The sequence below is a fragment of the Adelges cooleyi genome, unplaced genomic scaffold (assembly GCF_023614345.1).
Source record: "Adelges cooleyi isolate 19-005CV unplaced genomic scaffold, UGA_ACOO_1.1 ACOO_flye_CR_arks_rails_tigmint_CR_PRNA_55, whole genome shotgun sequence".
NCBI classification, from domain to species: Eukaryota; Metazoa; Arthropoda; class Insecta; order Hemiptera; family Adelgidae; genus Adelges; species Adelges cooleyi.
The window spans coordinates 634,116-661,057 of record NW_026096241.1 but is presented as its reverse complement, the minus strand read 5'-3'; the positions used below and the strand labels follow the sequence as shown (position 1 = coordinate 661,057).

General features: G+C 36.4%; 1 protein-coding gene across 1 annotated transcript in view; it reads right to left on the bottom strand.

Moving 5' to 3' along the window:
* Positions 1 to 7,678: 7,678 nt before the first annotated feature.
* Positions 7,679 to 26,942, bottom strand: part of LOC126842598 (trans-acting T-cell-specific transcription factor GATA-3-like) — a 37,146-nt gene continuing 17,882 nt past the window's right edge. Inside the window, exons 4-7 of the mRNA XM_050579642.1 lie at positions 25,122 to 25,267; positions 14,684 to 14,818; positions 8,364 to 8,789; positions 7,679 to 7,824 (exon numbers count right to left, since the gene is read on the bottom strand). Of these exons, the coding sequence (XP_050435599.1) occupies positions 7,798 to 7,824; positions 8,364 to 8,789; positions 14,684 to 14,818; positions 25,122 to 25,267 (734 nt within the window). The 3' untranslated portion in view covers positions 7,679 to 7,797. The remainder of the gene's footprint in view (positions 7,825 to 8,363; positions 8,790 to 14,683; positions 14,819 to 25,121; positions 25,268 to 26,942) is intronic.

Here is a 26,942-nt window from a genome sequence, read left to right as displayed (position 1 = left end):
CCAACTAGAATTGTATTGTGTCGCCATTATGTTAACCATAATAATTTTAGTTGGACCAACTATGCAAATTTTCTGTGATCTTCTACCTTAAACGTTGTCTAAGGGGGTTTTTCTAGTTTTTTTTTTTGTTTTTGGCAAAAGGTTAAACCGACGACCCAAACGGGTGCTATTTGTATGTACTAGAATCTAATAAAAATAGCCACTCGACGAGGGTTGTGTTTCCATTCGATTGACCGTTAAACGCACACAGCCGGTAATCAGTTGCAACAGCAGTGCGTGGTGTTCCTTAGTGCGAAAAAATAAATCGACAGCAGAATGACCATTTATATATTATCTCGGGTAATCCCGAGTCCGGTGTCCCTTCGGTGTGTGCACATTAAGATCTACAAACCGTTTCCAAAAGTGTCGGCCCGACAAATCCGGTCGTTCGATTATTTTTCCCGGCAAACGTTTCCGGCGTCCGGCTTTTTCTTCCTTCTTTTAAAATATATATAATATATATACGTATCGTGTACATAAGTCTTTAAGTCTCTTCGGCTACTTACATCCAGGGGCCGAGCTGCTGGTGCGATGATGACCGATGGTCCGGAAAATTGATTTTTTTTTTTTACCCTCACCGTCGTTTGGCCGGCAGTTTATTGTCCTTTGCCGCGCGGCGCCGCTGATGGTGTCAGTGAAAATAATAATAATAAAAAAAAAAGGCGAAATCCTGTTGTACAAAATCTGATACACTGATCGTGGGGAGAAAAATCGTTCTTGCAGTTCCCGTGGGTCAACCGGGATTTCGTCCGAAAAGACAACACAATGTTGAAGAATCGATTCTTAAAAAAACGACCACAATAGTGGCGATAAACAGCAGCTTTGTTTTAACTCTCAACCTTTACAATTTATCGAATCAGTTTATTAGTATATTCAGTCTATAAGTTTATTACAAATCGTTGATTAAATGTCTACCTATAAAGTTGAACAAAAAAAAAAAACCGTTGACTTTTAAACAACTTTTTAACCAGTTGGGCAACATTTAACATAAAAAAACGACTACAAATTAAAACAAATAATTGAATTACAAAGAAAAACAATTGGAATATATTTTTATTATTATAATTATACAAAAACTGAAGATATATTTCTTCAAAATAAGTCGTAGATGGAAGGGAAAGAAGAGAGGGGAAAGATTTAGCGTGACGTTAAATGCGAGTGCCAGTAAAAGAGTTAGTGAATCGAGTAAACGAGTAATAAAATTGAGCATCCAAAGTGATGTGTCATGCGAAACGAGTAAATAAATAAAAACAAATTAATCAAATAACAAATCGAGTGAAGAAATCGATTAAACAAGTAAACTAGTTAAGTTGACGAGTAAACCAGCAAAAACAATTGAGTAAACGAGTAAGTAAATTGTGCATTTATTGTTACGTATCATGAAAAATGAGTAAACAAGTAAAATAATTGAGTAAATGAGTAAATAAATCGAGCATCGAGCGTAATGGGAATAAATTTAGTATTCACCGTTGAGTATCTCGCAAAACGAGTAAACGGGAAACACATACAGACATTTAATCGAGTACCTAATGAAATTAATCAAACAAGTAAACTATTTGAGTTAGTAAGTAAACGAGTAAGTTAATTGAGTATTTGGTGTTACGTGTCATATAAAATTAGTAAACCAGTAAAAAAGTCGAGTAAATGAGTAAATAAATCGAGTTAACGAGTAAATAAAATGAGCATCAAGCGTGATGTGTCGTGCAGAACGAGTAAATAAATTTAGTATTTAGCGTTAAGTGTCACGCAAAACGAGTAAGCGAGAAATAAATAAAGAAATGAAATTGATTAAACGAGTAAAATATGAATCGAACATTTAGTTTGACGTGTAACGCAAAACGAGTAAGTAAATCGAGCATTTAGTGTAATACGAAAAATGAGTAAAACAGTAACAAATCGAGTTAACGAGTAAATAAATTGATCATTCCACGTGATGTATTTATAATTAAGTGTCACGCAAAACGAGTAAACGAAAAATTTAATTAATTAAACGAGCAAAACAATTGAGTTAACAAGTAAATAAATCGAACATTTAGCATAACGAGTATTTCAAAACGAGTAAAAGAAAAAGTAAATTGAGCAGTTAGTGTTATGTATCACGAAAAATGAGTAAACCAGTAAATAAAACCGAGTAAATAAATTGAGCATTCAACGTAAAATGTGACATGCAAACCGAGTGAATAAATTTAGTATTTAGAATTGAGTTTCACGCAAAACGAGGAAACAAATAGAGAGAATAAATCGAGTAAAGAAATAAACTTAACGAAGAAGCTAGTAGAGTTAACGAGCAAGACAATAGAGTAAACGAGTAAATAAATCGAGCATTCATTAGTGTTACGTATCACGATATATGAGTAAACCAGTAAACAAATCGAGTAAATAAATTGAGCATCCAACGTGTCGTGTAGTGCAAAAGAAATACATAAATTTAGTATTTAGCGTTGAGTGTCACGCAAAACGAGTAAACAAATAAAAACAATTAATCAAATAACAAATCTAGTAAAGAAATCGATTAAACGAGTAAACAAGCAAAACAATTGAGTAACTAGTAAATAAATCGAACATTTAGCATGACGCGTAACGCAAAACGAGTAAACTAGGAAGTAAATCGAGTATTTAGTGTTACGTATCACGAAAAATCAGTAAACCAGAAAAAAAATAGAGTAAATAAGTAAATAAATCGAGTAATTAGTGTGATGCATCACGCAAAACAAGTATTGTTTATATCAAATCATCGATTAAAAGTCTACAGTGGAACAAAAAGATACATTGAGTTTCACACAACTCTTAACCAGTTGGGCAACATTTAACGTAAAAAAAAAAACTAAAAATTAAAACAAATCAAATTACAATAAAAAAAAAAATGATTCGGATATATTTTTATTATTATTTTATAAGACAAAAGATAAATTTCTTTTTGTTCTAAATAAGTCGTGGAGGGTAAGGACGAGAGGGTAAGGATTTAACGTGACGCCAAATGAGAGTGTCATTAAAAGAGTAAATGAATCGAGTAAACGAGTAAATAAATGTAATATTTAGCGTCGAGTGTCACGCAAAACGAGTAAACGAGAAAATAACTATAGAAAGTAAATCGAGTAACATATCGAGTAAAGAAATCAAATAAACGAGTAAACTAGTAGAGCTAACGATTAAACGAGCAAGTAAATTGAGCATTTAGTGTTACGTATCAAAGTAAATAAGCGAACTAGTAAACAAATCGAGTAACTGAGTAAATAAATTGAGCATCCAACGTGATGTGTCATGCAAAACGAGCGAATAAATGAAGTACTAAATTGAGTATTTTATTAAGAGTTTTATTAAACTAATTGAGTAAACAAGTGAAAAAATGAAGTAAATGAGTAAATAAATCGAGCGTTAATTAGTATTACGCATCACACGAAACGAGTTAACTAATTGAGTAAACGAAAAAACGAATTGAGTAAACTAGTAAATAAAATGAGCATATGACGTGACATGTAATGCAAAACAAGTACATAAATTTAGTATTCAGCGTCGGGTGTCGTGCAAAACGAGTAAACGAAAAAATAGCTAGAGAAAATAAATCGAGCAAAGAAATCAAATAAACGAGTAAACTAGTAGAGCTAACGATTAGACGAGCAAGTAAATTGAGCATTTAGTGTTACGTTTCACGGTAAATGAGTGAACCGGTAAACAAATCGAGTAAACGAGTAATGGAGTATTTAGCGTAAAGCTTCACAAGAAAACTATGCCAATGACACGTGTAAATATGTACATTGTTTTTTATACTAGTAAATTTGTAAAATTTTACCTACAAACAAAACAGCTAGTACAGTCAACCGAGTCAACTGGACTTTAAAACACACATAACTTTTTCGTCACTTAATTGCGGTTATTATTTTTTAATTTTAAACCAAACAAAGAAAAAATAAAATCACATTAAATAGTCCAAACTTTGCGTGCGATCCGAGTGCGTTTCGTTGACCTTATCGATTTAAATAACGTCGTTAAAAGACTGTCGTTTTTAAAAATGTATTCGGCTGGCCTTTGTGAAAAGTCCGGTCAAACGTGCACACATAAAACGAAAACAATGCAAGTGTTGGTTTAGAATAATTATTATTATTGCCAGGTACACACGCGGGTCCGTTTGATCGATACAAAGTTTTTACACTTTTATTACAAGACGGTTGTTAACGGTATTAAAATATTATTATACTTTGTTCGTGTCCGCCTCGGTATTAATTTTGTAATTAAATATACAACCGCCAAAACTGTATAAATGTGTGTGTGTGTGTGTGTATAGGTATGTGTGTTTATGTCGTTAAAGTCCTTTATACGACCGCCGACCGGATCGAATAAAATCCAAAATGATATTACACGTTATATTTTTGAGTAGTATTCGAGTGGTGGTCGTACAAAGTAGACCGGATTGTTCCTTATTAGTGTAATCATACATCCATGTATCTAAAGCACACAACGCCTAAATCCATAATATGCTAAACGTTTCCAGTCGCGTAGTAATCCGAATTGTGCTGATTTGATTTGTCCTCGGCACAAGTATACAGGGGCGCGCAAAAGGGTTAAATAACATTATAATATATATATATATATATATATAAATTATTATAATTATTAAGTATACAGATGGGGCGGCGTAAGGGACTTGGCGTTGCGTGGGAAATCTGCGGCCGAACCCCGGAGAAGAGGATCAATATTAATCTTAAATGTTCGATCCGAGATCCACAAAACGGGTGTGTGTGTGTGTAAAAAAGTGCGCGTCGAATATATTATTATAATTATTGTAAACACATCATATGTGTTATTAAATGTTTTTTTTTTTTTTTTTTTAATAACGGTTAACAGACATTTTTAACTCTGGATAATATATCCGGGCACGGCGAACCTAATCATAAACGAAGAGGGATAAACCATCGACACGACGGTTTATATAAAGGTGTATATATTTTTTATCTTCACATATTGTGGGAGGAGATGTGATTTTGCCCGTCACCGCAGACTTACCGACCCCGGATTTGTCGGTACACCTAATTATTATTACATCCATCTACCTGCGATAATATTACATAACGGGTATATTTACTCGGGGTTATTATTATATTATAGTAATTATTACTATTATATTATACGGATGATTCTGTTTTTAGTGGAAATATAATATTATAATTAGCCGTGTTCATACCTAGTCTGGAAACTCTGGCTAAAGTTGTATTTCAATATAATTAATGGTAAAAAGTAGAAAATCGCTTACAGTTCAATATGAACATATTATAGAAAAAACGTTAAGCCATACTTGAGGTTAAAAAGTATTTAAAAATTTACACAAAACCTTAACCACAAAAATATTCATCAGAGGATTATTTTTGAGTTTATTTAAATGTATATATATTTTTTTTAAACATAATATACTTGCATATTTATTGAATAATAATATTAACTGTGTGCTATGCTTCGGTTTATAGAGAATTTTTTTAAAGAAGAAGTTTGTCTGTGAAAAATATTATGTAAAAATGTATTTAAAAAATAAAAATACCAGTATGTATATATATATATGGGTTGGCTAATAGTGCACACGGCGCTTACATGTTAATGTGCTATTTATAAGTTGGAATTTGATTATTGTATACACACAGGAAGTCACATTTTGCCAATGTTGTGTGAATTTTTTTTTTTTTTATAAAATAAGCTGTAGGAAATAATTGTGTGTGAAAAAACAAATCAAACTCGTTTATAATACTAAGTATCTTCTGGGAATTTTAATTATTCCTTTTAGTTTGGCATTGTTCAGTGCAATTATTATTAATGTTTACGGGGCTAACAAATAAATAAATATCAAAACGTTGAAGACAACTTTGGCGACGGCCGCCGCAATGTTACAGGGTGTGTCATAGTTTGTGTGTTTTGATACAATTATCAATCTTGTGAAGCAATCTTATCTGGCAATGGCGGCCTGTCATGGTGATGTATGATCGAGACAGTGTAATAATTGTTGGCACTCCTTCCGGAGAGAGAGAGATTTTAAATTGTCTATCATTTTTCATTGAGCTGAAAATAATTCCCCCCCCCCCAGATAATTTCATTCTACACACCGGTTAAGTATGAGAAAACGTAAAGAGTCGAATAAGTATTTAAATATAGGAAAACATTATCTTATTTGACCGGCTTGAACGGTCAAAATACTTTAAATAAAACTTATAAGTAATAATTACTATGCCCAAGTTGAAGAAATTCAAAATATAGTTCTTGGATATACTTGTATTGTGTATTGAACTATTATCGTTATCCGTCAAGTGCTCTAATTATCATTACACATATTATTATATTACCTAAATCAAAAAGGTTTAAAATTACAATAATTGAAATGTTATAAAAGTTAATTTTTCGTTTAAAAACCTAACCCGGATGGAATGTGATTGATTATATTTACATTTGAACTATTCAATTCACTGTTGCCAACCTGATTTTTTCGAATATTGTCAAACCGGTCACACTGGGGCGTTGCCTGCATAATGGAATTACTTCGAAAATAGTGTATGCTTCGCTTTACTTACTTACCACTGTCGGTTGCTTCGAGGCTTATATACATATATATCGGTTCGACGACCTCTTGTGTGTGTGTTCTTTGGCTATGTATGTAGGTACACACTGGGAAAACATTACCTGCATTGTGTGCAAGTGTATCCAATCACATCAAGTAATCGATACTTAGTCAGGCAGTTACCATAATATTTAAGCAAGTACGACAAGTATGTCTGTTTCTCACGGTTAAACATATATTTTTTTCTCTTAATTTTTAAGTAGCAAAAAAAAAAAAAAGGTTGGTAAAACAAAATACAAAACATCTCATCTGTTGGTCTAAATCGTTTAATGTTTCTAAAATAATGATCTAATTATAAATTATGTTTTTTTTTTTAAATTTTTTTGTATTTACAAAGCGTTTTTTTGTTTAAATTTTAATAAATATATAATAATAATAATAATAGTATGTACAAGTTAACTTTACAATAATAATATTTTCTCGAGTACACAATTATATACATTATACACATTTACATTGTGTGAAAACAATAATTTAAAACACATAAAAACTAATAAATTATATTAATAATAATATTCTCGTTTGTTTTTTTTATTTAATATTATTATTTTTTTTTATATCTCGCTATACACATTATGCCGATATATTTTTAACCATACATTTTTTTTTTGTTCTTATACAAGTTGATCATTAGGGTTTTTCGACTAGCTTACAACATTCAAATAAACTTCACAATTTTTTTTCTATGCTATTATTATAATGTATTGTGATGAAAGACATTACCAAAAGCCAAACGGGTTGTAAATACTAACAATATAAATATTTTTGTATGTCTCCGGTAGTTCATATCAAATAAAATAATAATAAATTATTAAATTTAATATTATTAGTTAACATATAATAATCTCACGGACTGCGACTGGCCTATACTTATATATATATATAAATGTAGCTAACTGTGAGTTTGCTCGGTTTTATATTAACTACTAGATATATTATTTTATTTGTAGGTATTATATAAATATCGTTTTGATGGGAATAAATAGGAACTATGAGTAAATATATAATAATAATAATTAATCAATTAATATAATAATGCGTCTATATATTTTTTTTTTATCCTTTTATGATTTTCTGTTCTTTGTTTCTTCTTATTGTTATTGATCGCCGACCCTACATATTATTTGGTTGGTCGTGTGCCCGGGGAACGGCAAATCTAATAATCACGCGTACTCGGACCTCCAACTGGCCTGTAAACAGAAAAAAATGTACATAGTTAGTAAAAGACACAAACAGGTATAACAATACAGCCTAATAGCGGTTAGGACTCATCCAAGCACTGTAAAACCCTACAAACGTCTAAACTGTTGATGTCTCCTTAAAAATGTCCTCTTTCTCTCTCTCTGGACCTCATTCGTTCTGGCATTTGGTCAAGTTAGAGTTTAGGTTGGGTTAGGTTGATTCGCCAGACTCAAACTCAAAGTCTCTCTGTCTCTCTCTCTCACTCAAACAATAATAATTTTAAAAAAAATGTTTCCAGTCAGAAGTCAGATTTAGAAGGGTAACTTTCGAAACGATTAAATGGTAACGTGAACGTTTAATTGTTTTTTTTTTAAATTAAGAATAGTCTACATAAGTTTTACACAGGTATTGGGATTTAAATCAGGGGTGCCATGCAACTCCGCACACCCTGTATACTTAAATATATTGCACTATCGATATTAGTAGATTATATTATATTATTATTGATTATATTAAACTGAAAGTGACGTACATAGTTGTTACTCACCATTGCGTTGGACGTGGTGGGCAACCCGAGTCCGGTGAGCGACGCCATGTGATGGTGATGCGGGTGGATGGGATTGGGCGGCGCGGCCGGTTGTGCCACGGCCGACGTGGCGTGGTGATGGTGATGGTGGTACATGGCCGCGGCCGCGGCGGCCGCGTGGTGATGGTAGTGGCTCATAGCGGCCGGGTGAGGGTGCAGCGCGGCCGAGGCCGGATGATGGTAACCGGCGCCGGTGCCGTCGCCGCGCATCATGCCGGACAGCGACAGGCACGCGCCCGGCCCGCCGCCGCCGCCGCCGCCGCCTATTCCGCCGCCCACTCCGCCGCCGCCGCCCATGATCGAGCCCTTCTTCTTCTTCGACTTGGACGACAGTTTGCGATTCCTCGTCTGGATGCCCTCTTTCTTCATCGTCAAAGGCCGGTTCACCTGGAGGACAATGAAAAAAAAAAAAGAGGTCAGACATATTATTATTGGAAAAAAAAACCGCCCTTGTACAGTCGACAGGGTGACACACGCACACATAGGGGTAGATACTCGGTAAGTATTACTTGGTAAATCTTATTTATTTAGCGCAGCAGACAAGCGCAAAATAATTGAAATCGTCCATCGATCCGCTTAAAAAAAAAAAAATAACAATAATAAAAGAGCACAACGGCTACGCGAGACGATGATCTATAAAGTGGCTAATACTTAAATCCAATAACGAATTTACTTGTGTGTGCACAATGGCGAAAATCGATTTGCGGAAGAAATCCACCCCCCCCCCCCCCCCTACCCCACCCCCCCAAAGAGGATGTTCGGAGGCTCTGTCAAACAGAAAAACTCTCTGTGTCACGGTATACGCCGACGTTTTTAAATGTAAAAAAAAAAGTATCAATCCGCCCTGGATTCCTTTATGTTATATGCGTTTGTTTGGGCCGATAATAGGTTTTTTTTATTGTGTTTTATTGCCGGGCAGGCGCACATCAGCTGTTGCCAACAGTGGCCGCTTATGTGTCCCATTGATACGCACTTAAAAACACATTGTACCGTATAATCCTCGGGGATATAATACATATATATATATATATATTATGTACATAATAATATGTTTTGTATATAATATGTGTATTTTCGTGTCTCGTTGCCGCATAACGCGGGTATACCCGTGAGAAGGAGAGGGAGGAGTGTAATATGTAGGTACCCATACTACCCTAGCCGGAATAAAAGACCCTCGACAAACCGATTATGTGTAGCATTATAAGCTTCCGATTTGTCACCGTTGTGCTGTGTCGTTTGTATTGTGCTAAACACACACACACACACGAGCGTTGTAACATCATAATACGGCGGTCTTGGAGATCCGACGGCGCGCACCGAAATTTAATGGCAAAAAAAAAAAACGTTTATAAATTGTTTATTCTTCGAATAAAATAACGCAGGTTAACCAAAAGTAAAAAAAAAAAAAAAACCGTAAACCGTTTATATGTAGTGGCTTCTTTGCCGGAGAGGGTTAGGTCACACTTAAGACACAGGAGCAACTGACAATTTTGTTCACAAACAAGTTTTGCATCGAATGGAAACGATTTACACCCTTTTGATGATGGCCATTTGAAATTTAACTCCGTCGTTTTAGTATAATTTATTGATAGCATTTTTTTTTATCCCAGTCACAGAGTGTCTGTGCAAAAGTTATAGTCAAGGAATGTCCACGCGGGGTTAGGTTAGATTAGGGTTATCTTTTAGATGGATTTCTATGCACGTGCACACCGAAACCCTTTTTTGTCGGTTGTGATAATATTGTTATTATAACATTTTTTTTTTTTTTATGTTCTTGTTGAATGACGCTCTTCAGTCTACACAATGCAGGTAATATCGTACACACTACACACGCTCTTAGAACAATGTGATCGTATTATTATTATTATTATTATTACATTTTGTACGGTGGGTATACATAGACCCGGGTTTTACCGAGGTGTTGACCCGCCCTGGGGGTTTCGTCGAGTGCACTAATTTGACTTATTCTCCTCCACCGGTGTTTATTGTAATTAGCCATCAATAGCGGTTTTTATATATGTACGGTTACCCGCCGTGCGCCCGCGCCCTATTGTCTGCGGTTAAGATCATATTATAATATTATTGCGTGCCCCCCCCCCTCTCCTTCTACTTCTATCTGTGCGCCCAAGTACCGTTCGTCGATCATCATCATCATCGTCTTATTACTATTGTTGTTGTTGCGTTAAAGTCTTTCATCACAGCACAGAGAAGGAATTGATTTTTTTCTCCCCCTCGGTAATGAAAAAGAAGCACACGCCCGTGGCTTATAAACGGTTAAAAAAACAAAACTATAATAATAAAAAACAACAACTGGATGACTGTCTAAGCCAACGATTCGGTTTTTAGATTAAAAATATTTGCTAAAAAAAAAAAACCGTTTATGATTTTTATAACTAGGTACAACATTGTACGGCTCAGATGTGCAAAGTAAAAACTACAATGTGTACCCATCTCCGTGTACGGATGAAAGCTACTTGTAGAAAACAGACATTATGTGTAAGCCTCGAGTGTTAAGAATAAAATAAAAAATTAATTAATTACCATACGAGATTTGACTGGGCAAACGATATTATAATAGTTGAACGCAAACGACTGTGTCGAGTAAAAGTGTGAAGCCAACCCAACAGACGGTTACAGTCGAGTAATGACCGTGACGGTTTGGTTTTTGGTTTTAAATTTTTCACAAAAGTAAGTACGTACAGTGTAATCTTCGTGGGTTCGAAAACTTTCAACACTTACCGCTCCACTTATTTTTCAACGTTTTAGTATAATAATAATAATAATATTATAATCCGGCTACAATGGAATACATTAAATAAAAAGTATACATATTATTCTTAACTGTAACATTTTTCATAGATCTCACATAAGACACAAGTCACAACAGGTGCGCTGTATGATAACCAAGTATACAGGGTACTCTATATTTATTAGACTGTGCCTATCTGCTGTATATGTATGTTCCATAAGCCGGAGGTGAGAGAAATGTCTCTATATTATTTTACACTATAATGTCTATGTGTATACGATAATATACAAACTCGACATTTTTTTTTTTTTTTTAGCGATTTACACACGATTCCCGGAGCCGTAATATATTATAGTGTATCGATGATCTTTTGACCTATCACACCCTCTAGTTGGCTCTCGCACTGCTTGTGTGTGTTAGTATAAGTACACGACACGAGATCGGTATGAAGAAAAGAAAAAAAAAGTCCAGACATTCTGTTGTGCAGTTGTGTGCGCGCGTACCTCGTCCAAAGCATGCTGCCCCTTACAGGTATTGTGTTATATTATATTATCGTTATAAGGCATAGAGTAACATTACAAAGAGATGAGCTAACATCATTACTAGCTTGTATGCGATAGTGAAGTAAACAGAAGGACTAGAACCAGTGTGACCACACGTGAGGGGAAAAATAAAGTCATCGTTGTTAATTGCAGACTGACTCAAGTCCTACTGTTTGCTTCAACTACTATAGCCATCTCCTGGTATAATAGGTATAGCATTTTTTTCCTAAAAAAAGACTCTCTAATCAGTGGCGAGCACATCAGTGTAGCCACATGAATTATTGTGCAGATATAGACCTAACCTAACCTAACCAAACTTTACTGACTCTAACCTAACCAAACCTAACCAAACCTAACCAAACCTAACCAAACCTAACTAAACCTAACCAAACCTAACTAAACCTAACCAAACCTAAGCTATCCTAACCTAACCTAACCAAACCGATTAAATGATAATAATATGACAGACTAGTGCATTTTTTTTTTTATAATATCTTATCTGTGATATTATTATTATGATGGAGTTGTATCAACTCGAATCTGCGGTTACACTGATTTCATAATATTATTATGACGTTATGGTTTTTGTTTACATGCCGAGTGAGCCATAATATAGTGTCTGTGGTACCTAACCGAGGTCGCCCATAGTAGATATAGGTATAATAAAAAAAAAGTATTATGTTAATATAGTTGAAAATTCCGGGAATTCCACTCCCAAACTGACCGCGAGTCTGTGCACAGAAAACACGGGGCCGGTTTACATTGTTTTAACATTTAAAAAAAAAACCTTTTACATAGACCCCCATCGGTTTTATGAAAAAAAAAAATACAACATGTTTTTTTTAACACACAAAAATATCATAGTGACCCGTGTCCCATCATCGACGTGTTTAATAATATTATAATAATATCGCCCCCCCCCCTTCTATCTCTCACACACACACACAAACGGTTTAAGACTTCACGAGGATATTGCTTTTTTTTTTTTTTTAATACTCGTCAAATTATTATTATTATGGACGATGACAAACCAAGACCGTTGTCGTACATAACAAGATAATCGAGCACACGGCACATGATAATAATAAAAACACAACAGCAGGAGGTCCCCCCCCCACCCCCCGTCCACGAGATGGACCAAGGGGCACAACAGCTACACACACACGATTCCCAATGGCCGAAAGTATATACATATAATAATATATTATTGTAATAGTAATTTTTTTCTATTCCCCGTTCGCCAAACCGATTGATAAGTCATTGACATCCGAATAATAATAATTCTACTATCCGGACCTCACCCGTCGTCGACATACGATATCCACCGCCGAACCCACCACCGACTCCCACGGCGCCACTTGGAGCGTCCCCTTTTATCCCACAGGAAACGATCATGTGGGTCGCAGGATATTCGCACGGTGGTGTTTCACACACACACTTAAAGCTTCAGTCTTTGTCTATAAACGACATAACGATACAGTCTTAAGACAATACCGACAGTCATAGTGTTGGGAAAAAAACTTGAAGTAAGCCAAGTTTCCAATCCACAGTGCCCGACAACTTGGTCACATCAGGAACAAAGACTTGGGGGCGGTGGAGAAGTTGAAGGAGTGAGTTTATAAGTGTATACAACATTTGTGGCGTTCAATGCAATAGAACGGATTTCGAGCATTTTGATTTTTGTTCTAAACGTTGAAAATCATAGCTGTTATAGTAGTCTGTAGTAGTCAAATAGTTAGTTCACCTGAACTCCAACAGGTGTTGGACTCTCAAATATGTTACACACACACACACAATAGATGCTTAATTCGATAAACCGCTTTTTGTATAGCTCATTTCTTGGAATTATTTTCACTATTACCGAAACAATGGCATATTATAATATAGGCTAGAATAAATATAAGCGAATTGATCGTAACAAGCGCCGTCCATTGTGCAGGAATATTAGCTAACGTTTTTCTTGGATATTATATTTTCTGGGCTACGAAATTCTTAATCGTATAATTCCCAAGGTACTTTTCTACGTTAACGGCTGATTTCTCAACAGGCACCATTAACAGTTAAAACAAAAAAAAAAAATATCTATATTTTTTAATTTTTTTATAAACGACATAAGTCAACCACACAACGGCCAAACTTTGTATACTTGCACTTGTCCTCTAAACGTGTCATATCGTCCCTTTGAAAATCTTCTCACTACTCCACTGAATCCCAGAGGCTGTAAGCAACTTGTAACGTGCCAAGTTAAGAGCTTAATATTCCGATCTGACCGCGTGGTACTCACACAGGGATGATTAACCGTCGAGACAAGCGATGGGGAAGTATTAGCGTCGGACGTTTATGGATCATTAAACGGTCTAGTTGGCCGGGTGAGGCGAGGGAGATTATATTTATACTCGTGTGTGTGTGTTATGTCTTGCGGGTGTTTGGCAAAAAAAAAAAACCCCAACCCCATCAGAGAGGGCGGTATAGGCTATACAGATAGAGCGCACAGGGATTATACGGGGGTTGGTTTAAATGCGTTTCGGAAGTTGTAGTTAGCGCTGGCCAAAATCCCTCTCTCTCTCTCTGGGTGTGTGTGCGACAAGTAATAATAATACAAAATGTATATTATAACAAACAACAACAAACGAAGCCGACCGACGGGGTTGGCGCCAAACGAGAGATGATGTCGCCGTACGACGACAATAATAGATGATAACAATTATATTATTTTCCACATAAGACGACGGCGGCGGTGGCGCTTATTGTGCGTTAGTCGGAGAATAAGAAGAAGACTGGGAAAAAACCTCCCAAAAACCTAATACAATGTCAACATAGTATGTGTATGGTTTTTTTATTGTCGCCCAAAACGGTTTCCGGGTAAAAAAAAAAACTGCACACGAGTGTGCAGAACATTGTGTGTTTGATTGTTAATTCTTACAGCAATAATCTTACATTGGCCTTAAAATTATGATATCTGTAATATTATTGCATTATTTTATACTCACGTTGTGCAGTTTGTAGTAGAGACCGCAAGCGTTGCAAACGGGTTCGCCGTTTTGGTTTCTTCTCCACAAAGTTGTGGTGGAAGTCTTGCAATTCGCACAGCTCGTCCCGGCTCTACGGGCCGCCGACTGAAGAGACTGGAAAAATTTATAAAACAATATTATTCCACTTGAAGATTAAAAGACATCAACGACAATCAATTGGTATAGGTATCACACCGCAGATCAGATTGGTCCACTCCCCTGTTAAAGCGGCAATGTAAAATAACCAAAACCCTCCCCTCGACTAAGGATCATTTACATTAAATGGTTTTAACTTTTTAATGCAACCAAATTAGGTGGTAATACGCGGTTTGACCTAGTTTTAAATATGCATACATACATGTTATTATTAAATGCCTTTCTAAGACATAATGTAATTATTATTTGTGCACATGACAAGATTAGCATGACCGCCCGCGGTTAATGTGTGTTTTTGTAATAATATTTGTGTAAAATAATAATTATTGCCGTGTTAGAATATAGTATGCATATAATAGATGTACATGTATTATATAACGGCTAATTGATGTATGTAAAATGCATAAAACTATTATTTTTACAATAAGACAAAAATTGCACAAAAGGCACGCGGCGGCCGCCATTTGTTTGCATAATTATAATTACAGTAAGCAGGTACTAACCACGGGGATAAGTAAAAATTATGATCAAACACAATGTACACCTAAGATTAATAATTATTAGATTTTTTTTAAAAAAAATAATAAAAAACCCATCACGTTATTAGATCTTGTCATGTTTGCGCGGTTCCCATAGTTTGTTTACCGTTTAGTGTAATTAGTCGCCGGCAAACATATAAATCTCAAGCTTTGGGTTTTAACCGTTTCAAGTTAATTGTTACTGTTGGCCTAAACGGAATTTTTAACAAAAGAAAAAAAAATACTACATTTAAAACCAAAAAAAAAAAACATTTAGCGCCATACATTATTATAATAGCCGTGTAATAGTTTACAAAAATAAAAACCATTTTTATTTTACAAGGACTTAGCGTGTACGGCTAAAACGTTTTTTTTTTTTACTTTAAAGCAAAAACGTCCATTGTAAACGTCTCGACGAGCACTCGCGTGTCTTTCACCTTTGGCACTAAACGAAATGCCAAAAAAAAAAAAAAGGTAAAAATAAGTAATGTGATGTTTAAAAAACACAATATTGCTCCACTGAATAAACCAAAAAAACACAGTTAACGGTTTGTCCTACAACAATGACAGAGATCAAGATTATGTACATTATTAATTGTTGAAATTAGAAAACTTATTTTCAAAGGTCGTTAAACTACTTATAAATACGGTAAAAGGGGAAAAAATGTTATTTTAGCAAATATATTACAAAATATTATACTGTTGACGTACCATACGTTAGACGCTTTGTTCAATGAGTAAAAAAGTTAACTTGACTTAAACACTTTTCGGTCAACAATACTCTATTTGTAGAGCGGGTCAAGACGGATTCAAAATGTTGTTTTCATTTTTTTTTTTTTTGTAATTTTCATGAAACAGGTTTTCTAAAATATAGCCTTTTAAATTATTAATTTTGTTCGAAAACTTTGGGTTTTTATTTGACAAAGAAAACACAAAACAAATATAATATCTTTTGCCGACTAAACAAAAAAACCTAAACAGCGTACCTATATATTACCTATATTGATATCTAATATCTATATCTACATCTATAACTATATCTATGTCTGTATCTATATCTGTACCTATACCTATATCTATATCTACTATACTATACCTTATACCTATATCTATATCTATACCTATACCTTAAAATATTTTAATATTATTATTTTATTATTGTAATTATTATCTATATCTGTACCTATGCCTATGTCTATATCTATATTTATACCTATATCTATTTATACATCTACACCTATACCTATACCTTACAGTATTATTATATTATTGTTTTAAAACGTTTTTAGATGGCTTAAAAATGTACAATTATTATTATTTTTTTTGTATTTATGCGCGATGGTGGTTGATTGATGTACGATTAAAAATTCAAAAAAAAATACCAACTCGACGTTTAAACGACTACTACACGTAAGACCGGCCGCGTGTCAAATTTGATTTTTTTTTTTCTATACTTTCTTTAATGGCTACTTTATATTATAACTTCGGCTACCACTATTATATTATTATTATTATTATACACGTGTACAGCCGCGGTGAGTAGTTTAGGTATAGAGGTACCCAGTGGTGGTAGTAGTAGTAGCGAGCGCATAACTTATCCGCCTGTTGTCAATTAAACGTCACAATCGGATCGATTCACACATACACACACAAGTGTGTTAAACGATATTAAAAAAAAAAAAAACAGAACAGAACAGAACTACTTGCTGGCGTGTCCATTAGTAGGTAAAGACGTAGGCGTGGTGTACATAATAATATTATACCATTCTTTAAAGAGATATGGGAAAAAAAAAAGAAGGATAATACTATCCGCGGCTGTCCGAGGGCGAAGCATCCAATTTGTGACTCATCATATTTATTTTTTACCCGTTAAGTATAATGTACAATAATATATATTGTAAAACCGTCAATCGGTATGCGAGCCCGTGTATAATCCGACACGATAATAATATTATTATTATTATTATTATTTATAAATACATTATTCCCGTGGTTCGCCGATCCAATGGTTCGATAAAGTATTTTTTTTTTTAATTTCCCAATGATAAATGGACTACTCTTTGGATATTAAAATATTTCAATAATATTGTCGACGGTCCGCTGCTTTGAGGTTGACAGCGTAATCGAATACACGTCTCACGTGAGACACGGTATTATTGTATACAGATTAAGAGAGGCGCATAACTTGTGAAAACTAAAAAAAAAAAACCACCTATGTTTTCAGAAGATTCGCATTGCTTTTGCAAACTATAAAAAAAATTACATCTCAAATGAATTAAAAAAAAAAACCAATAGGTCGGTTTAGAACACTTGGTTATATTTTTGAAATATAAGAGTATTGTTTGAAGACAAAGCTTTAGAAGTAACTAATTATTTGATTTCAATTGCATTTATTTACATCACAACTGGACGACCGTTTTAATTAGACTTTCAAACGTTTCTCGCGTTATTCTATTGCTGTGTTTTTTCTCTAAATTGTGTCCTTATTGGTCCTAGGGCCTTAAGTACGTTAACTCTTTACGGTTTAGCCGTTTCCTTTGATGCCGACCGTCACGCCTTAAACGCGTTTCATATAATACAACAATAATTATTATTATTATCGTTATTATTGTCACGTCAACGCGTTTTTAAAGATTTTTCGACATAGCTGTTCAGCCTGTTAAACGCACACAAGTCATATTGTATCTTTGCTAACAATAATATATAATATATTAAATACCCCGTCACCTCATTAATTTACTTTTCCCGGGGGTAGACACGATAATAATTATACGGTGTATTATGTTGGTATACAAGCGATTTGAACCCATTGACGACACGTTAAACGGCCGGGTCGGATGTTGTATTATGTTATAGTAGATAACATTTATTTTTTGGAGATATTATCAGACGATGATTATGATGATATTAATAATAATTGGTAAAATACTAAAATTAATGGGGAGGGGTAGGGGGGGGGGAGACAGATCGCCATAGACGTGTATAGACATGGTCTGGTCGTGCGCGCTCATTGTGTGCATGTAACCTATGTGTGTGTGTGTGTGTGTGTGTACATACACATTACAAGTGTATAATAATAATAATAATAATAAGAAATAAAAAACGACCGAGAGATATCGGCTTCGTCATGCACAATCAATTACGCCATTAGAGATAGGAGACGAACGTGACGGGGGGTGCAAACAATATTCATTGGAAGTGTACCGTGTGTGTGGAGAGAGAGAAAAAATCTCCTAGTCACAAAAAAAAACAGACTATTTTTTTTTTTTTTTTTTAATCCGTTTAGACACACGTTGTTGTTTGATCGGTATTGTAATATAATAATTGCCGGTTTTTAGTGCGGGTACACCACGCACAAAAACACTATAATATGCTGCAAAAGCATTCCACCCTCGCCTCGTTATAATCCTTTTTAATAGTTTTTACATGAGTATAATTATTAAATCGCACGATTATAAAACCTACATGTACGTGTAGGTACAAAGTCAATACGTAGGTAAGTACAATAATTATTATTACCAAGTCAGTCAGGACGAGGTTGTGTGTGTGTGTGTGAAAATAACAACATTAAGAAATATACCAAACTGTACGGAACTAGTTTTCGTGTGAACCACAAAACGAACGGGGTGTTAACGCGTTGTAATTAATATCTTATAAAAATACTATATAGGAAATCACGAGAGCTATATACATATATATATAGGTATATTACAAATACGTGTGTATATGTGGAATATATGCATACAGGTACACACACAGGTCGTGTCTTGTAAGAGGGGCGTCCGGCTGTATATTAATAATGCTATGGGTTATTAATCGATTTCGATAATAATAATAATATTACCTATACTATAACGCTGGGTGTTACGATTAAAGAAGTAAGAATAATAATTAATAGGCTAAAGGATTATAATTAGAGACTAGAGGTATATATATATACACCTATATCATATCCCGTTGTCGTTAATATATTTTATATGCTCGCTTATATTCATTGTGTGTGCATGTAAGATCGTGACCGAAGGGCGACTTTGCGCACCACCCACCACATGTATAAACGCTATAATGTCCATATATATATATATATGTATATAAATCGGTATTAACCATTTAAAAATAAAAAAAATAATAAATGTATATTATAATATTTTACGTTCGGGAAAAACATTTTTTTTTTTTATTATGATTTAGTGTAATTATAATAAATACAAACGGATTGCGACTATGGCGAGCGCGTGCACTATAGACAACAGCATCAGCTGGCTGTTATCTAGTTTGATCATCTTCGTTTACCACCTAAAACTACATAATATGTACAACCCCGGGCATAATTTTTTTTTGTAGAAATCGGTGTACAACTAACTCGGCTAGCTTGGCAACTAATTGAACTGTATTGCCCTCGGTGCAAAAATATTCATTAAATGTATAACATGATTTCTGCTGCAGCTAAACAAACACAAGAAATGAATATAGAGACTTGGTGTGCGACTTTAACGCCTTACCTAACCGTGTACGATAATTCTACGATATAGGTTAATGCTCACAACGATAATGTCCCCCCCCATTGTCGCGAATATTATTATTATTGTCTTTTGTGAGTGGTTTTTTGTTTTTACATTTTTTACAACGCTATATGTGTGTAGGTATAACTACACTGGCCATGGTATGAGAGGGGACGTTCTCCGTGTGACGCATGTGCAGCAGGGGAGACCGGTATGGGGCCGGCTCGTTAAATTAGCATACCGAAGCGGTACAGATACATATACATATACCTTATGTAGGAGTTAAACTGAGAGAAAAACTCTGAATAATAGTCTGTATACACACACACACACACACATGCCACGCTACTCTGTATATAATAATAATAATATACAATAATACTATAATGGGTACCAAACAAATTGCCAGGCATTTCGCGCACACGGTTCGCTATATTTCCAAAACGACACGACACAAGACAACGATAAAAATTTTATTTTTAAAAAACCCGGTCGTTTCCTTTATAACGTGTAATGTTGTATGTTTTGCCGTGGACAAACAAACAAACAAAACAAGTAACGCTACCGATTATAATAATAATAACAATATAAATTCATACTTGTGTGTGAACACACGCCTACCTAACAAATTTGTCTAGAGCCGCAACTTGAACATACACGGGTTGAGTTTTTTTTTAATTTCATATCCTATTCAAGTGCATTGCGTTTACCAGGATAATTGGATTGTTATTGATTCTTTACGGTTCAAATAATCACATTTTTCAGTAACCTTGGTAATTTTTTAGTTAACGGGGGGGGGGGGTTGAAAAATATAATAATACCCACAGTAGTCGTCGGTGATGCGAATGCGGTATTTTCTTACGTTTAAGCCGAACGTCTGCGGTTTTTCACAGAGCGGAAGAGAAGACGGCAAGAAAAAAACAGCCCAGGGGTGGCGGCGGCAGTGGGTGGGGTGGGTGGGGGGGGATAGTTTTTGATAATAAATCACTGGGGATTCGCAGAACGTTTACGGGGAGATAACGGAACAAGGGAGCTTTGTCATCGGCGCACACGCAGAGAACTTGACTGGTTAAAGTAAGCCCGCGGTGGCCGGCGGAGAGGGGGGTGAAGTCGAGAAGACCATTTATCAACTTGGCTCGACGTCGGCTCTCCCCCCCCGGCGGTCCCCGGGTAAGGGGAGGGCGGCTGCCGACGCTGGGAAGGGACGAGTATTGTTGCGGACGTGTGGGAAGACCGGGAAGACCGGGAGGGTTAAGACCGGGAGAATGTATACACGGACGGGGAAACCGTGGGGTCGCCGCGGTTGTTTTTGGCCGGCAATTGCGCAGTCGATACCGTCGGGGCCCCGGCGGGGAGGGGCGAAATACATTTTTACGGCCCCTCCGTTCAGTTTCCACCCCTTTATGTGTTCACCCCTTTGCCGTCGCCGCTTCCACCCGTAGCCCGGTGCCACCCCGGGAATTATACTATACACTATCGCCGGCTGGCGTGCGGGGCGTCGCGATTCTTATCGGACGGCCCCTCTTCTTCTTCCTCCCTCCGTGTAATTCCCCGCCGTTGCCGGGTACGCACAACGCATATAACCGTTACACAACATGTACAGTATACACACACACACACACACACACAGTATAATTATTATTATTCTCGGCTACGATGTTCTACACACGGGGGACACTATAGAGTATAACACAACACGGTAAACAATATGGAAGCTTATTTTTTTTTCACCTCTATACAGGACCCGTAGGTCACCTGCGCGAAAATGGCGAACCGCGCAGGGCTGCGACCCCCGTCGGAGACCGGTTTTTACGACAGGAAATTTGAGTCACTGATCCCTCCCCTCCCCCAGTTGATTGCGTTTATAACGGTCGTCCGGGGTGGTTAGGACTCTGATTCAGTCAGAAATCTAACCGAGTCAAAATCCACCAGGAAAGATAGATCAGAAATACGATGGGACGAAGTGGTACCGTCGAAAGAGACAGAGAAGGCTCAGACAAGGTTAGGTTAGGTGGTTGGTAGTTAGTTGGTTAGGTTGGTAGGTTGAGTTGGTTAGGTTTGGTTAGGTTGGTTAGGTAGTTGGTAAGTTTGGTTAGGTTAGGTTGTACCTAACTTTAACTATCGGCTAAAGCTTGGAAACCCCCTAAGAAAATCCGTTAGTTTTGTCGATACAATTATTGTATGGTTTTGTTTTGGTTGCTTATATTATCGTTTTTAAACTTTGCTCGTTTCCAAAACAGAATAGGTATGTAATAATATGTTTATTTTGTTGTCCTGGGTGTTATTATAATAATAATTTAAGCGAGCGGCGTTGGGCCAAACTAGAAATAACGGGCTCCGGTCAAGAAGGTTTGGAAGATCTCCATGGCCGACTACCCAAGATCATTTTCGAAGAATGGAGGACCGAACCGGTCGAGTGCAATAATTAGGTGAGCTCGTCGAACGTCAAATTATCACCTATATTTACATGTAGCAAGTACAAGATTTGAAAACAGTTTAGTGTGTTTGGAGAGTACAAAGTCAATGCGGTTGTGGCGCAGCTGTTTCGTTGTCGGGATAAGTTTGGTTTTTCGTTTCCGGTCGATTAAATATACAGAGGAAACGAGGAGGGGGGGGGCAGGGTGGGGAGAAATAAGAAAAACAATTTCTACATTAGAAAAGAAAATAAACGACCGAGCGGCAGAGTTCAATGATAATTAGACGCTGTCGGGGTAAACCGTTGTGTCAGCCGCGTTATCAGGATGTGTGTGTGTGTGTCTGCCATTCTGTTGTCGGATCAATCGGCGACACACACAAACTATATATATATATATAGTGTACTTAGGTATATATATATATATATATATAAGGAGCACACACGCCGTCGTACTTTGGCGGCGGGTATTTGTTTTTTGTTTTCTTTGAGCGGCCCTCGCGTGTGTTTCTTTAAATAAGAACCGCGCATTTGCATACACACAAGCGGGCGTACGCACGCAGAAGACACAGAAGAAGACGAACACGGAGTGCCGGCCTTAGTGAAAATAATAAAGAGTATACACGGTGGAGCAGTAGTATCGAAGAAGTGCACTGTTGCACTGTTCGCCATGTAAGGATTGACGTGCCAAGGATTTAGCATTATTTCCACGGCGAGGGCTTTGCCCTAATTAACCGACCCGCGGCCGCCGCGGCGCAGCAAGGGGACGTCTCCGGCAAGTCCGTCACGTTTATAATAATGTACCTACTGTTATTATACAGTTTTCTGCTAAGCGCAGTCGTGCAAAGTCGAATATAACTTGGAAAAAAAAAAAAAGTAAAAGCGAACGCCGTACCTAACCCGTAACGGAGAAGAAAACCTTTTGCTGAAAATCTCTGTTCGGCCATTGGAACGCTATACAGAATGTACACGGTAATTAATGGACTAGACGGCTGCACGCGGACCGATTGTGATTTGAATATACCTATATATTATGTGTATGATGTACACGGGTTTTTCAATCTCGAGAAAAGTCACACTCCGAAGACACACCACGCCGTTCGACCAGTGCGCCGCGTAGAAATTGAATTGTCTGGACCAGTGGTCCGGGTGAAATCGGATTAAGGCTCTCCCGCACACGAGTCCCCCGTACACATAAAAATATACACGGGCATTTATTACCAGCTTGTACAAGTATACACCGTGTGACGGTGAAGGGGCAGAGAGGTATCGATCCCGACGAAAAAGTCACTGGAATCTGGAACGGGGTCGGTCGATTAAGCAGCAGCCACGCTCAACGAGTCCCGAGGGACACGCAGGAACACCGAATAGGTATCATATAGGCCGTGATCAGCGTAATACACAGCCATCGAGTCGGTCCAAAATGTTTGCATAGTTGCACGTTTAAGTAACCTTTTTTTCGAGTTGGCATCTCAGAACAAGTCTTGTGGTTTCCGGCTATGTATTTAGTGCAGTACACAGCAGTGTCCGGACGGGCCTAGGGGCTGGTATAGGCGCCTTTGGGGGGGGGGGGGCTTATTCGGAAGGAAACTGAGCACACAATATAATAATAATACATGATGTGTGTTGTAGGCATACTACGTAGGTACAGAGGTATAATAGTGACATCGGACCGAGACAAATTATAATATAAGTACAAGCGGTGGCCGGCAACGATAATCGTATAATACAACAATATAAACGTGCGTGAGCTGTGTATTGTACATACAATAATATAATCTATTATTATTATTGCTGCTGTTACGGTAGTCGATTGGCCCGTCGACAGAGTACACAACAGGGGGAGGATACACCAATGTGCCCCCGACCGGAACGACCGGTTATTTACCCCCAAAAAAAGGGATCGAACCGAGTGGGAAAACCGGGGAAAAAAATATAAACCCCCGCGGTTCACTCCTCTTACCCCCGGGGAGGTTACGGGGGGTAAGCGTGTGTATTTTGTAATATGGCCGCCGCGACGCAATGACAGCTGTACGTTAAATACAATGCACTCCCCCCCCCCAAAAAAAAAAAAAATAATAAAAAATGAATGGGAAAGAATTAAAAAAAATAATAATCAATATACCATTTAATGCATGTACATAATATGTTATAGCGAGTAGAAATTCGGTAGTAGAAACGTTCATTTTTTTTTATCCAATTGTGCAATAAAATTGTCAAAAAAACAAAATATAATAATTGATAAAAATTATTTTCCAAAAAAAGTACAACTTCACAAAGCGCTTGCTAAGATCAATCAGTCATGGAAATATATATTTTTAACGAATAATACTAGTGCTAGTAAAACATGACCTAACCTTATAGATGTAAAGTCCCACTAGAGCCATGAAGTTTGGCAGCTGCGTTGTTATCAGCTGTTATCATGTCAAAAACCGCCGTGGCTTTTAATGGATAACATTTTCCCCTATTGGTATAATATATTGACTGCTAGAGACTTCAGGTAGGACTCACACAGAGTGGGCTATTTAACATAAATGTATACACTATATTCTTTATGGGACAAAGTGGAAGGTCGTCGAATTTTTCTAATATTTATTAAATTATTATTTTCAATTCCATACCTACCGCGGTTGTTTTCTCAGAGACAATAAAAAAAAAAAAAAACACACACACACAGACACTATATTATAGTGTTGTGTACCTACTATAAAATCCGCACGGGTTAGGTATAGGTATATATTAATATATAAGAACAATAATTTCATTGTGCACACATATTATATTATAACGAGCCAAAAGCAAACAATGGTGCCGATAATATTACTCACCAGACGTCTCTTGGGCTTAATCAGAGGCCGGTTTTGCCCGTTCATTTTATAGTAGAGGCCACACGCATTACACAGGTAGTGTCCGGTGCCGTCTCTCCTCCACAATGGAGTCGACGTGGCTCCGCAGTTCACGCATTCCCGTCCTTCTGCAACACCATAATAATTAAATTATAAAAAAAAAAAATTCCAAAAAAAAAAAACCCTATAAGTAGTATACATTAAGTATCTACGATCAACGATAATAATTAACGAACCGCGACCACAGAGCATCACAATAATATATAATATATATATATATATAATACAAAGCGTTAACAATGTAAGTCAGCGCGCATAAATAATAGCCTTTTAACTTCCTTTGGGTTTCACTTGACTATAACTTCTTACACGTGTCGCGCTGATATTATGTGCAAAAAGTGTACTCACTCGGAGAGAAACTTAACAAGCACCTAACCTCCTCAAAATTGCACTTTTTGCACACACCAGCCGCTTTGGCTCTCAACCGCAGAACTATGTTTGTTCTCTTCGACCATCTCCAAAAAAAAAAAAAAAAACAATTAATCATACACATCCCAGTAGCCTAATTCACATTTTTTTTCAAACCAAAACCCCAAGGAAATATTAATACACAAAACGGTTTGTGGTAAACAAATTACTATATATTTACATAAAAATATTACATTAAGATTCATTTTTGAAGTATTTAAATTATACTACTTAAAAGTTGTAAGAACAAATGTTGAAGCAATGTTGAAATAATAACCTCTTTTTTTCAGCTGACCTTTTTTTTTTTTTTATCTAATTATCCGCAAAACTAGAGGGGGGATTGTTGATCAAACCAAACCTAACCAAACCAAACCTAACCTAACCAACCTCTTTGTTTTTTTTTGTTTATCAATTTGTTTCCAAAAGTAATTCGTTGAAGGCACTAAAGTCGTTTTAAACGAAGGATCGAATAATTTAAGATTTTACTTTTAACGTTTTTCTTGTAAAAATTTAACAACAATTCTCACAATTGTATGGTTTTCTATTAGATGTATCTTGAGTTTCATAACGGTTCAGTAAGCTTAACTGGTCAACGATCTCGGAGGGTTATCTCTATGAGATATTATTGACTTGGGTCACAAAACCGTTTAGGCACACAATCGCACAGCCTGACATCCTCTCCCCCCCCTTCCTCGCTTTTCGGCACCTTGTAACGTTTAGAAGACATCATACGGCGTAAAAACAATGTCTTCGGTACAACTATTGCTATGTATTATTGTTATTATTTTTTTTTTTTTAATTACACCGTACCCGTTTGTATCGGGTGAAAGAAAAAGAATAACGTTTAGCCACACGTCGCGCGCGCGCCCCAAGATCGCCGTTCAGTATTGTGAAAGCAAAAATAATAATAGTACCTATTCCCTCTACTCTATTGGCCTCACCTCTTCCTATAATACACGGTATGATCACAAAACCGTATTATTTTCCCCTTTTGCCCGGTGTATATTTACATACACATACACACACGATTTCACGTTATTGTTTTAAGTAGGCTGTGCGTTTCCTATATACATACATATATATATATATATATAAATCCAAATTAATAGCCCTACTCGCACACCCGTCCGTTATTATTATTATATCTCTTACCGGCATCACGACCAAGCACATATGACCGTCTTGTGGTATAATCACACATTTTTTTTCCATTATTATTCCTGTACCTACAGCTCTCTCGCACACACTCGAGTCTTTTCGCGACGGCCAAGTAGGTACGGGCTACCAAAAAAAAAAAATAAATAATAATAATACTAATAACGACAAAGGCAGCAG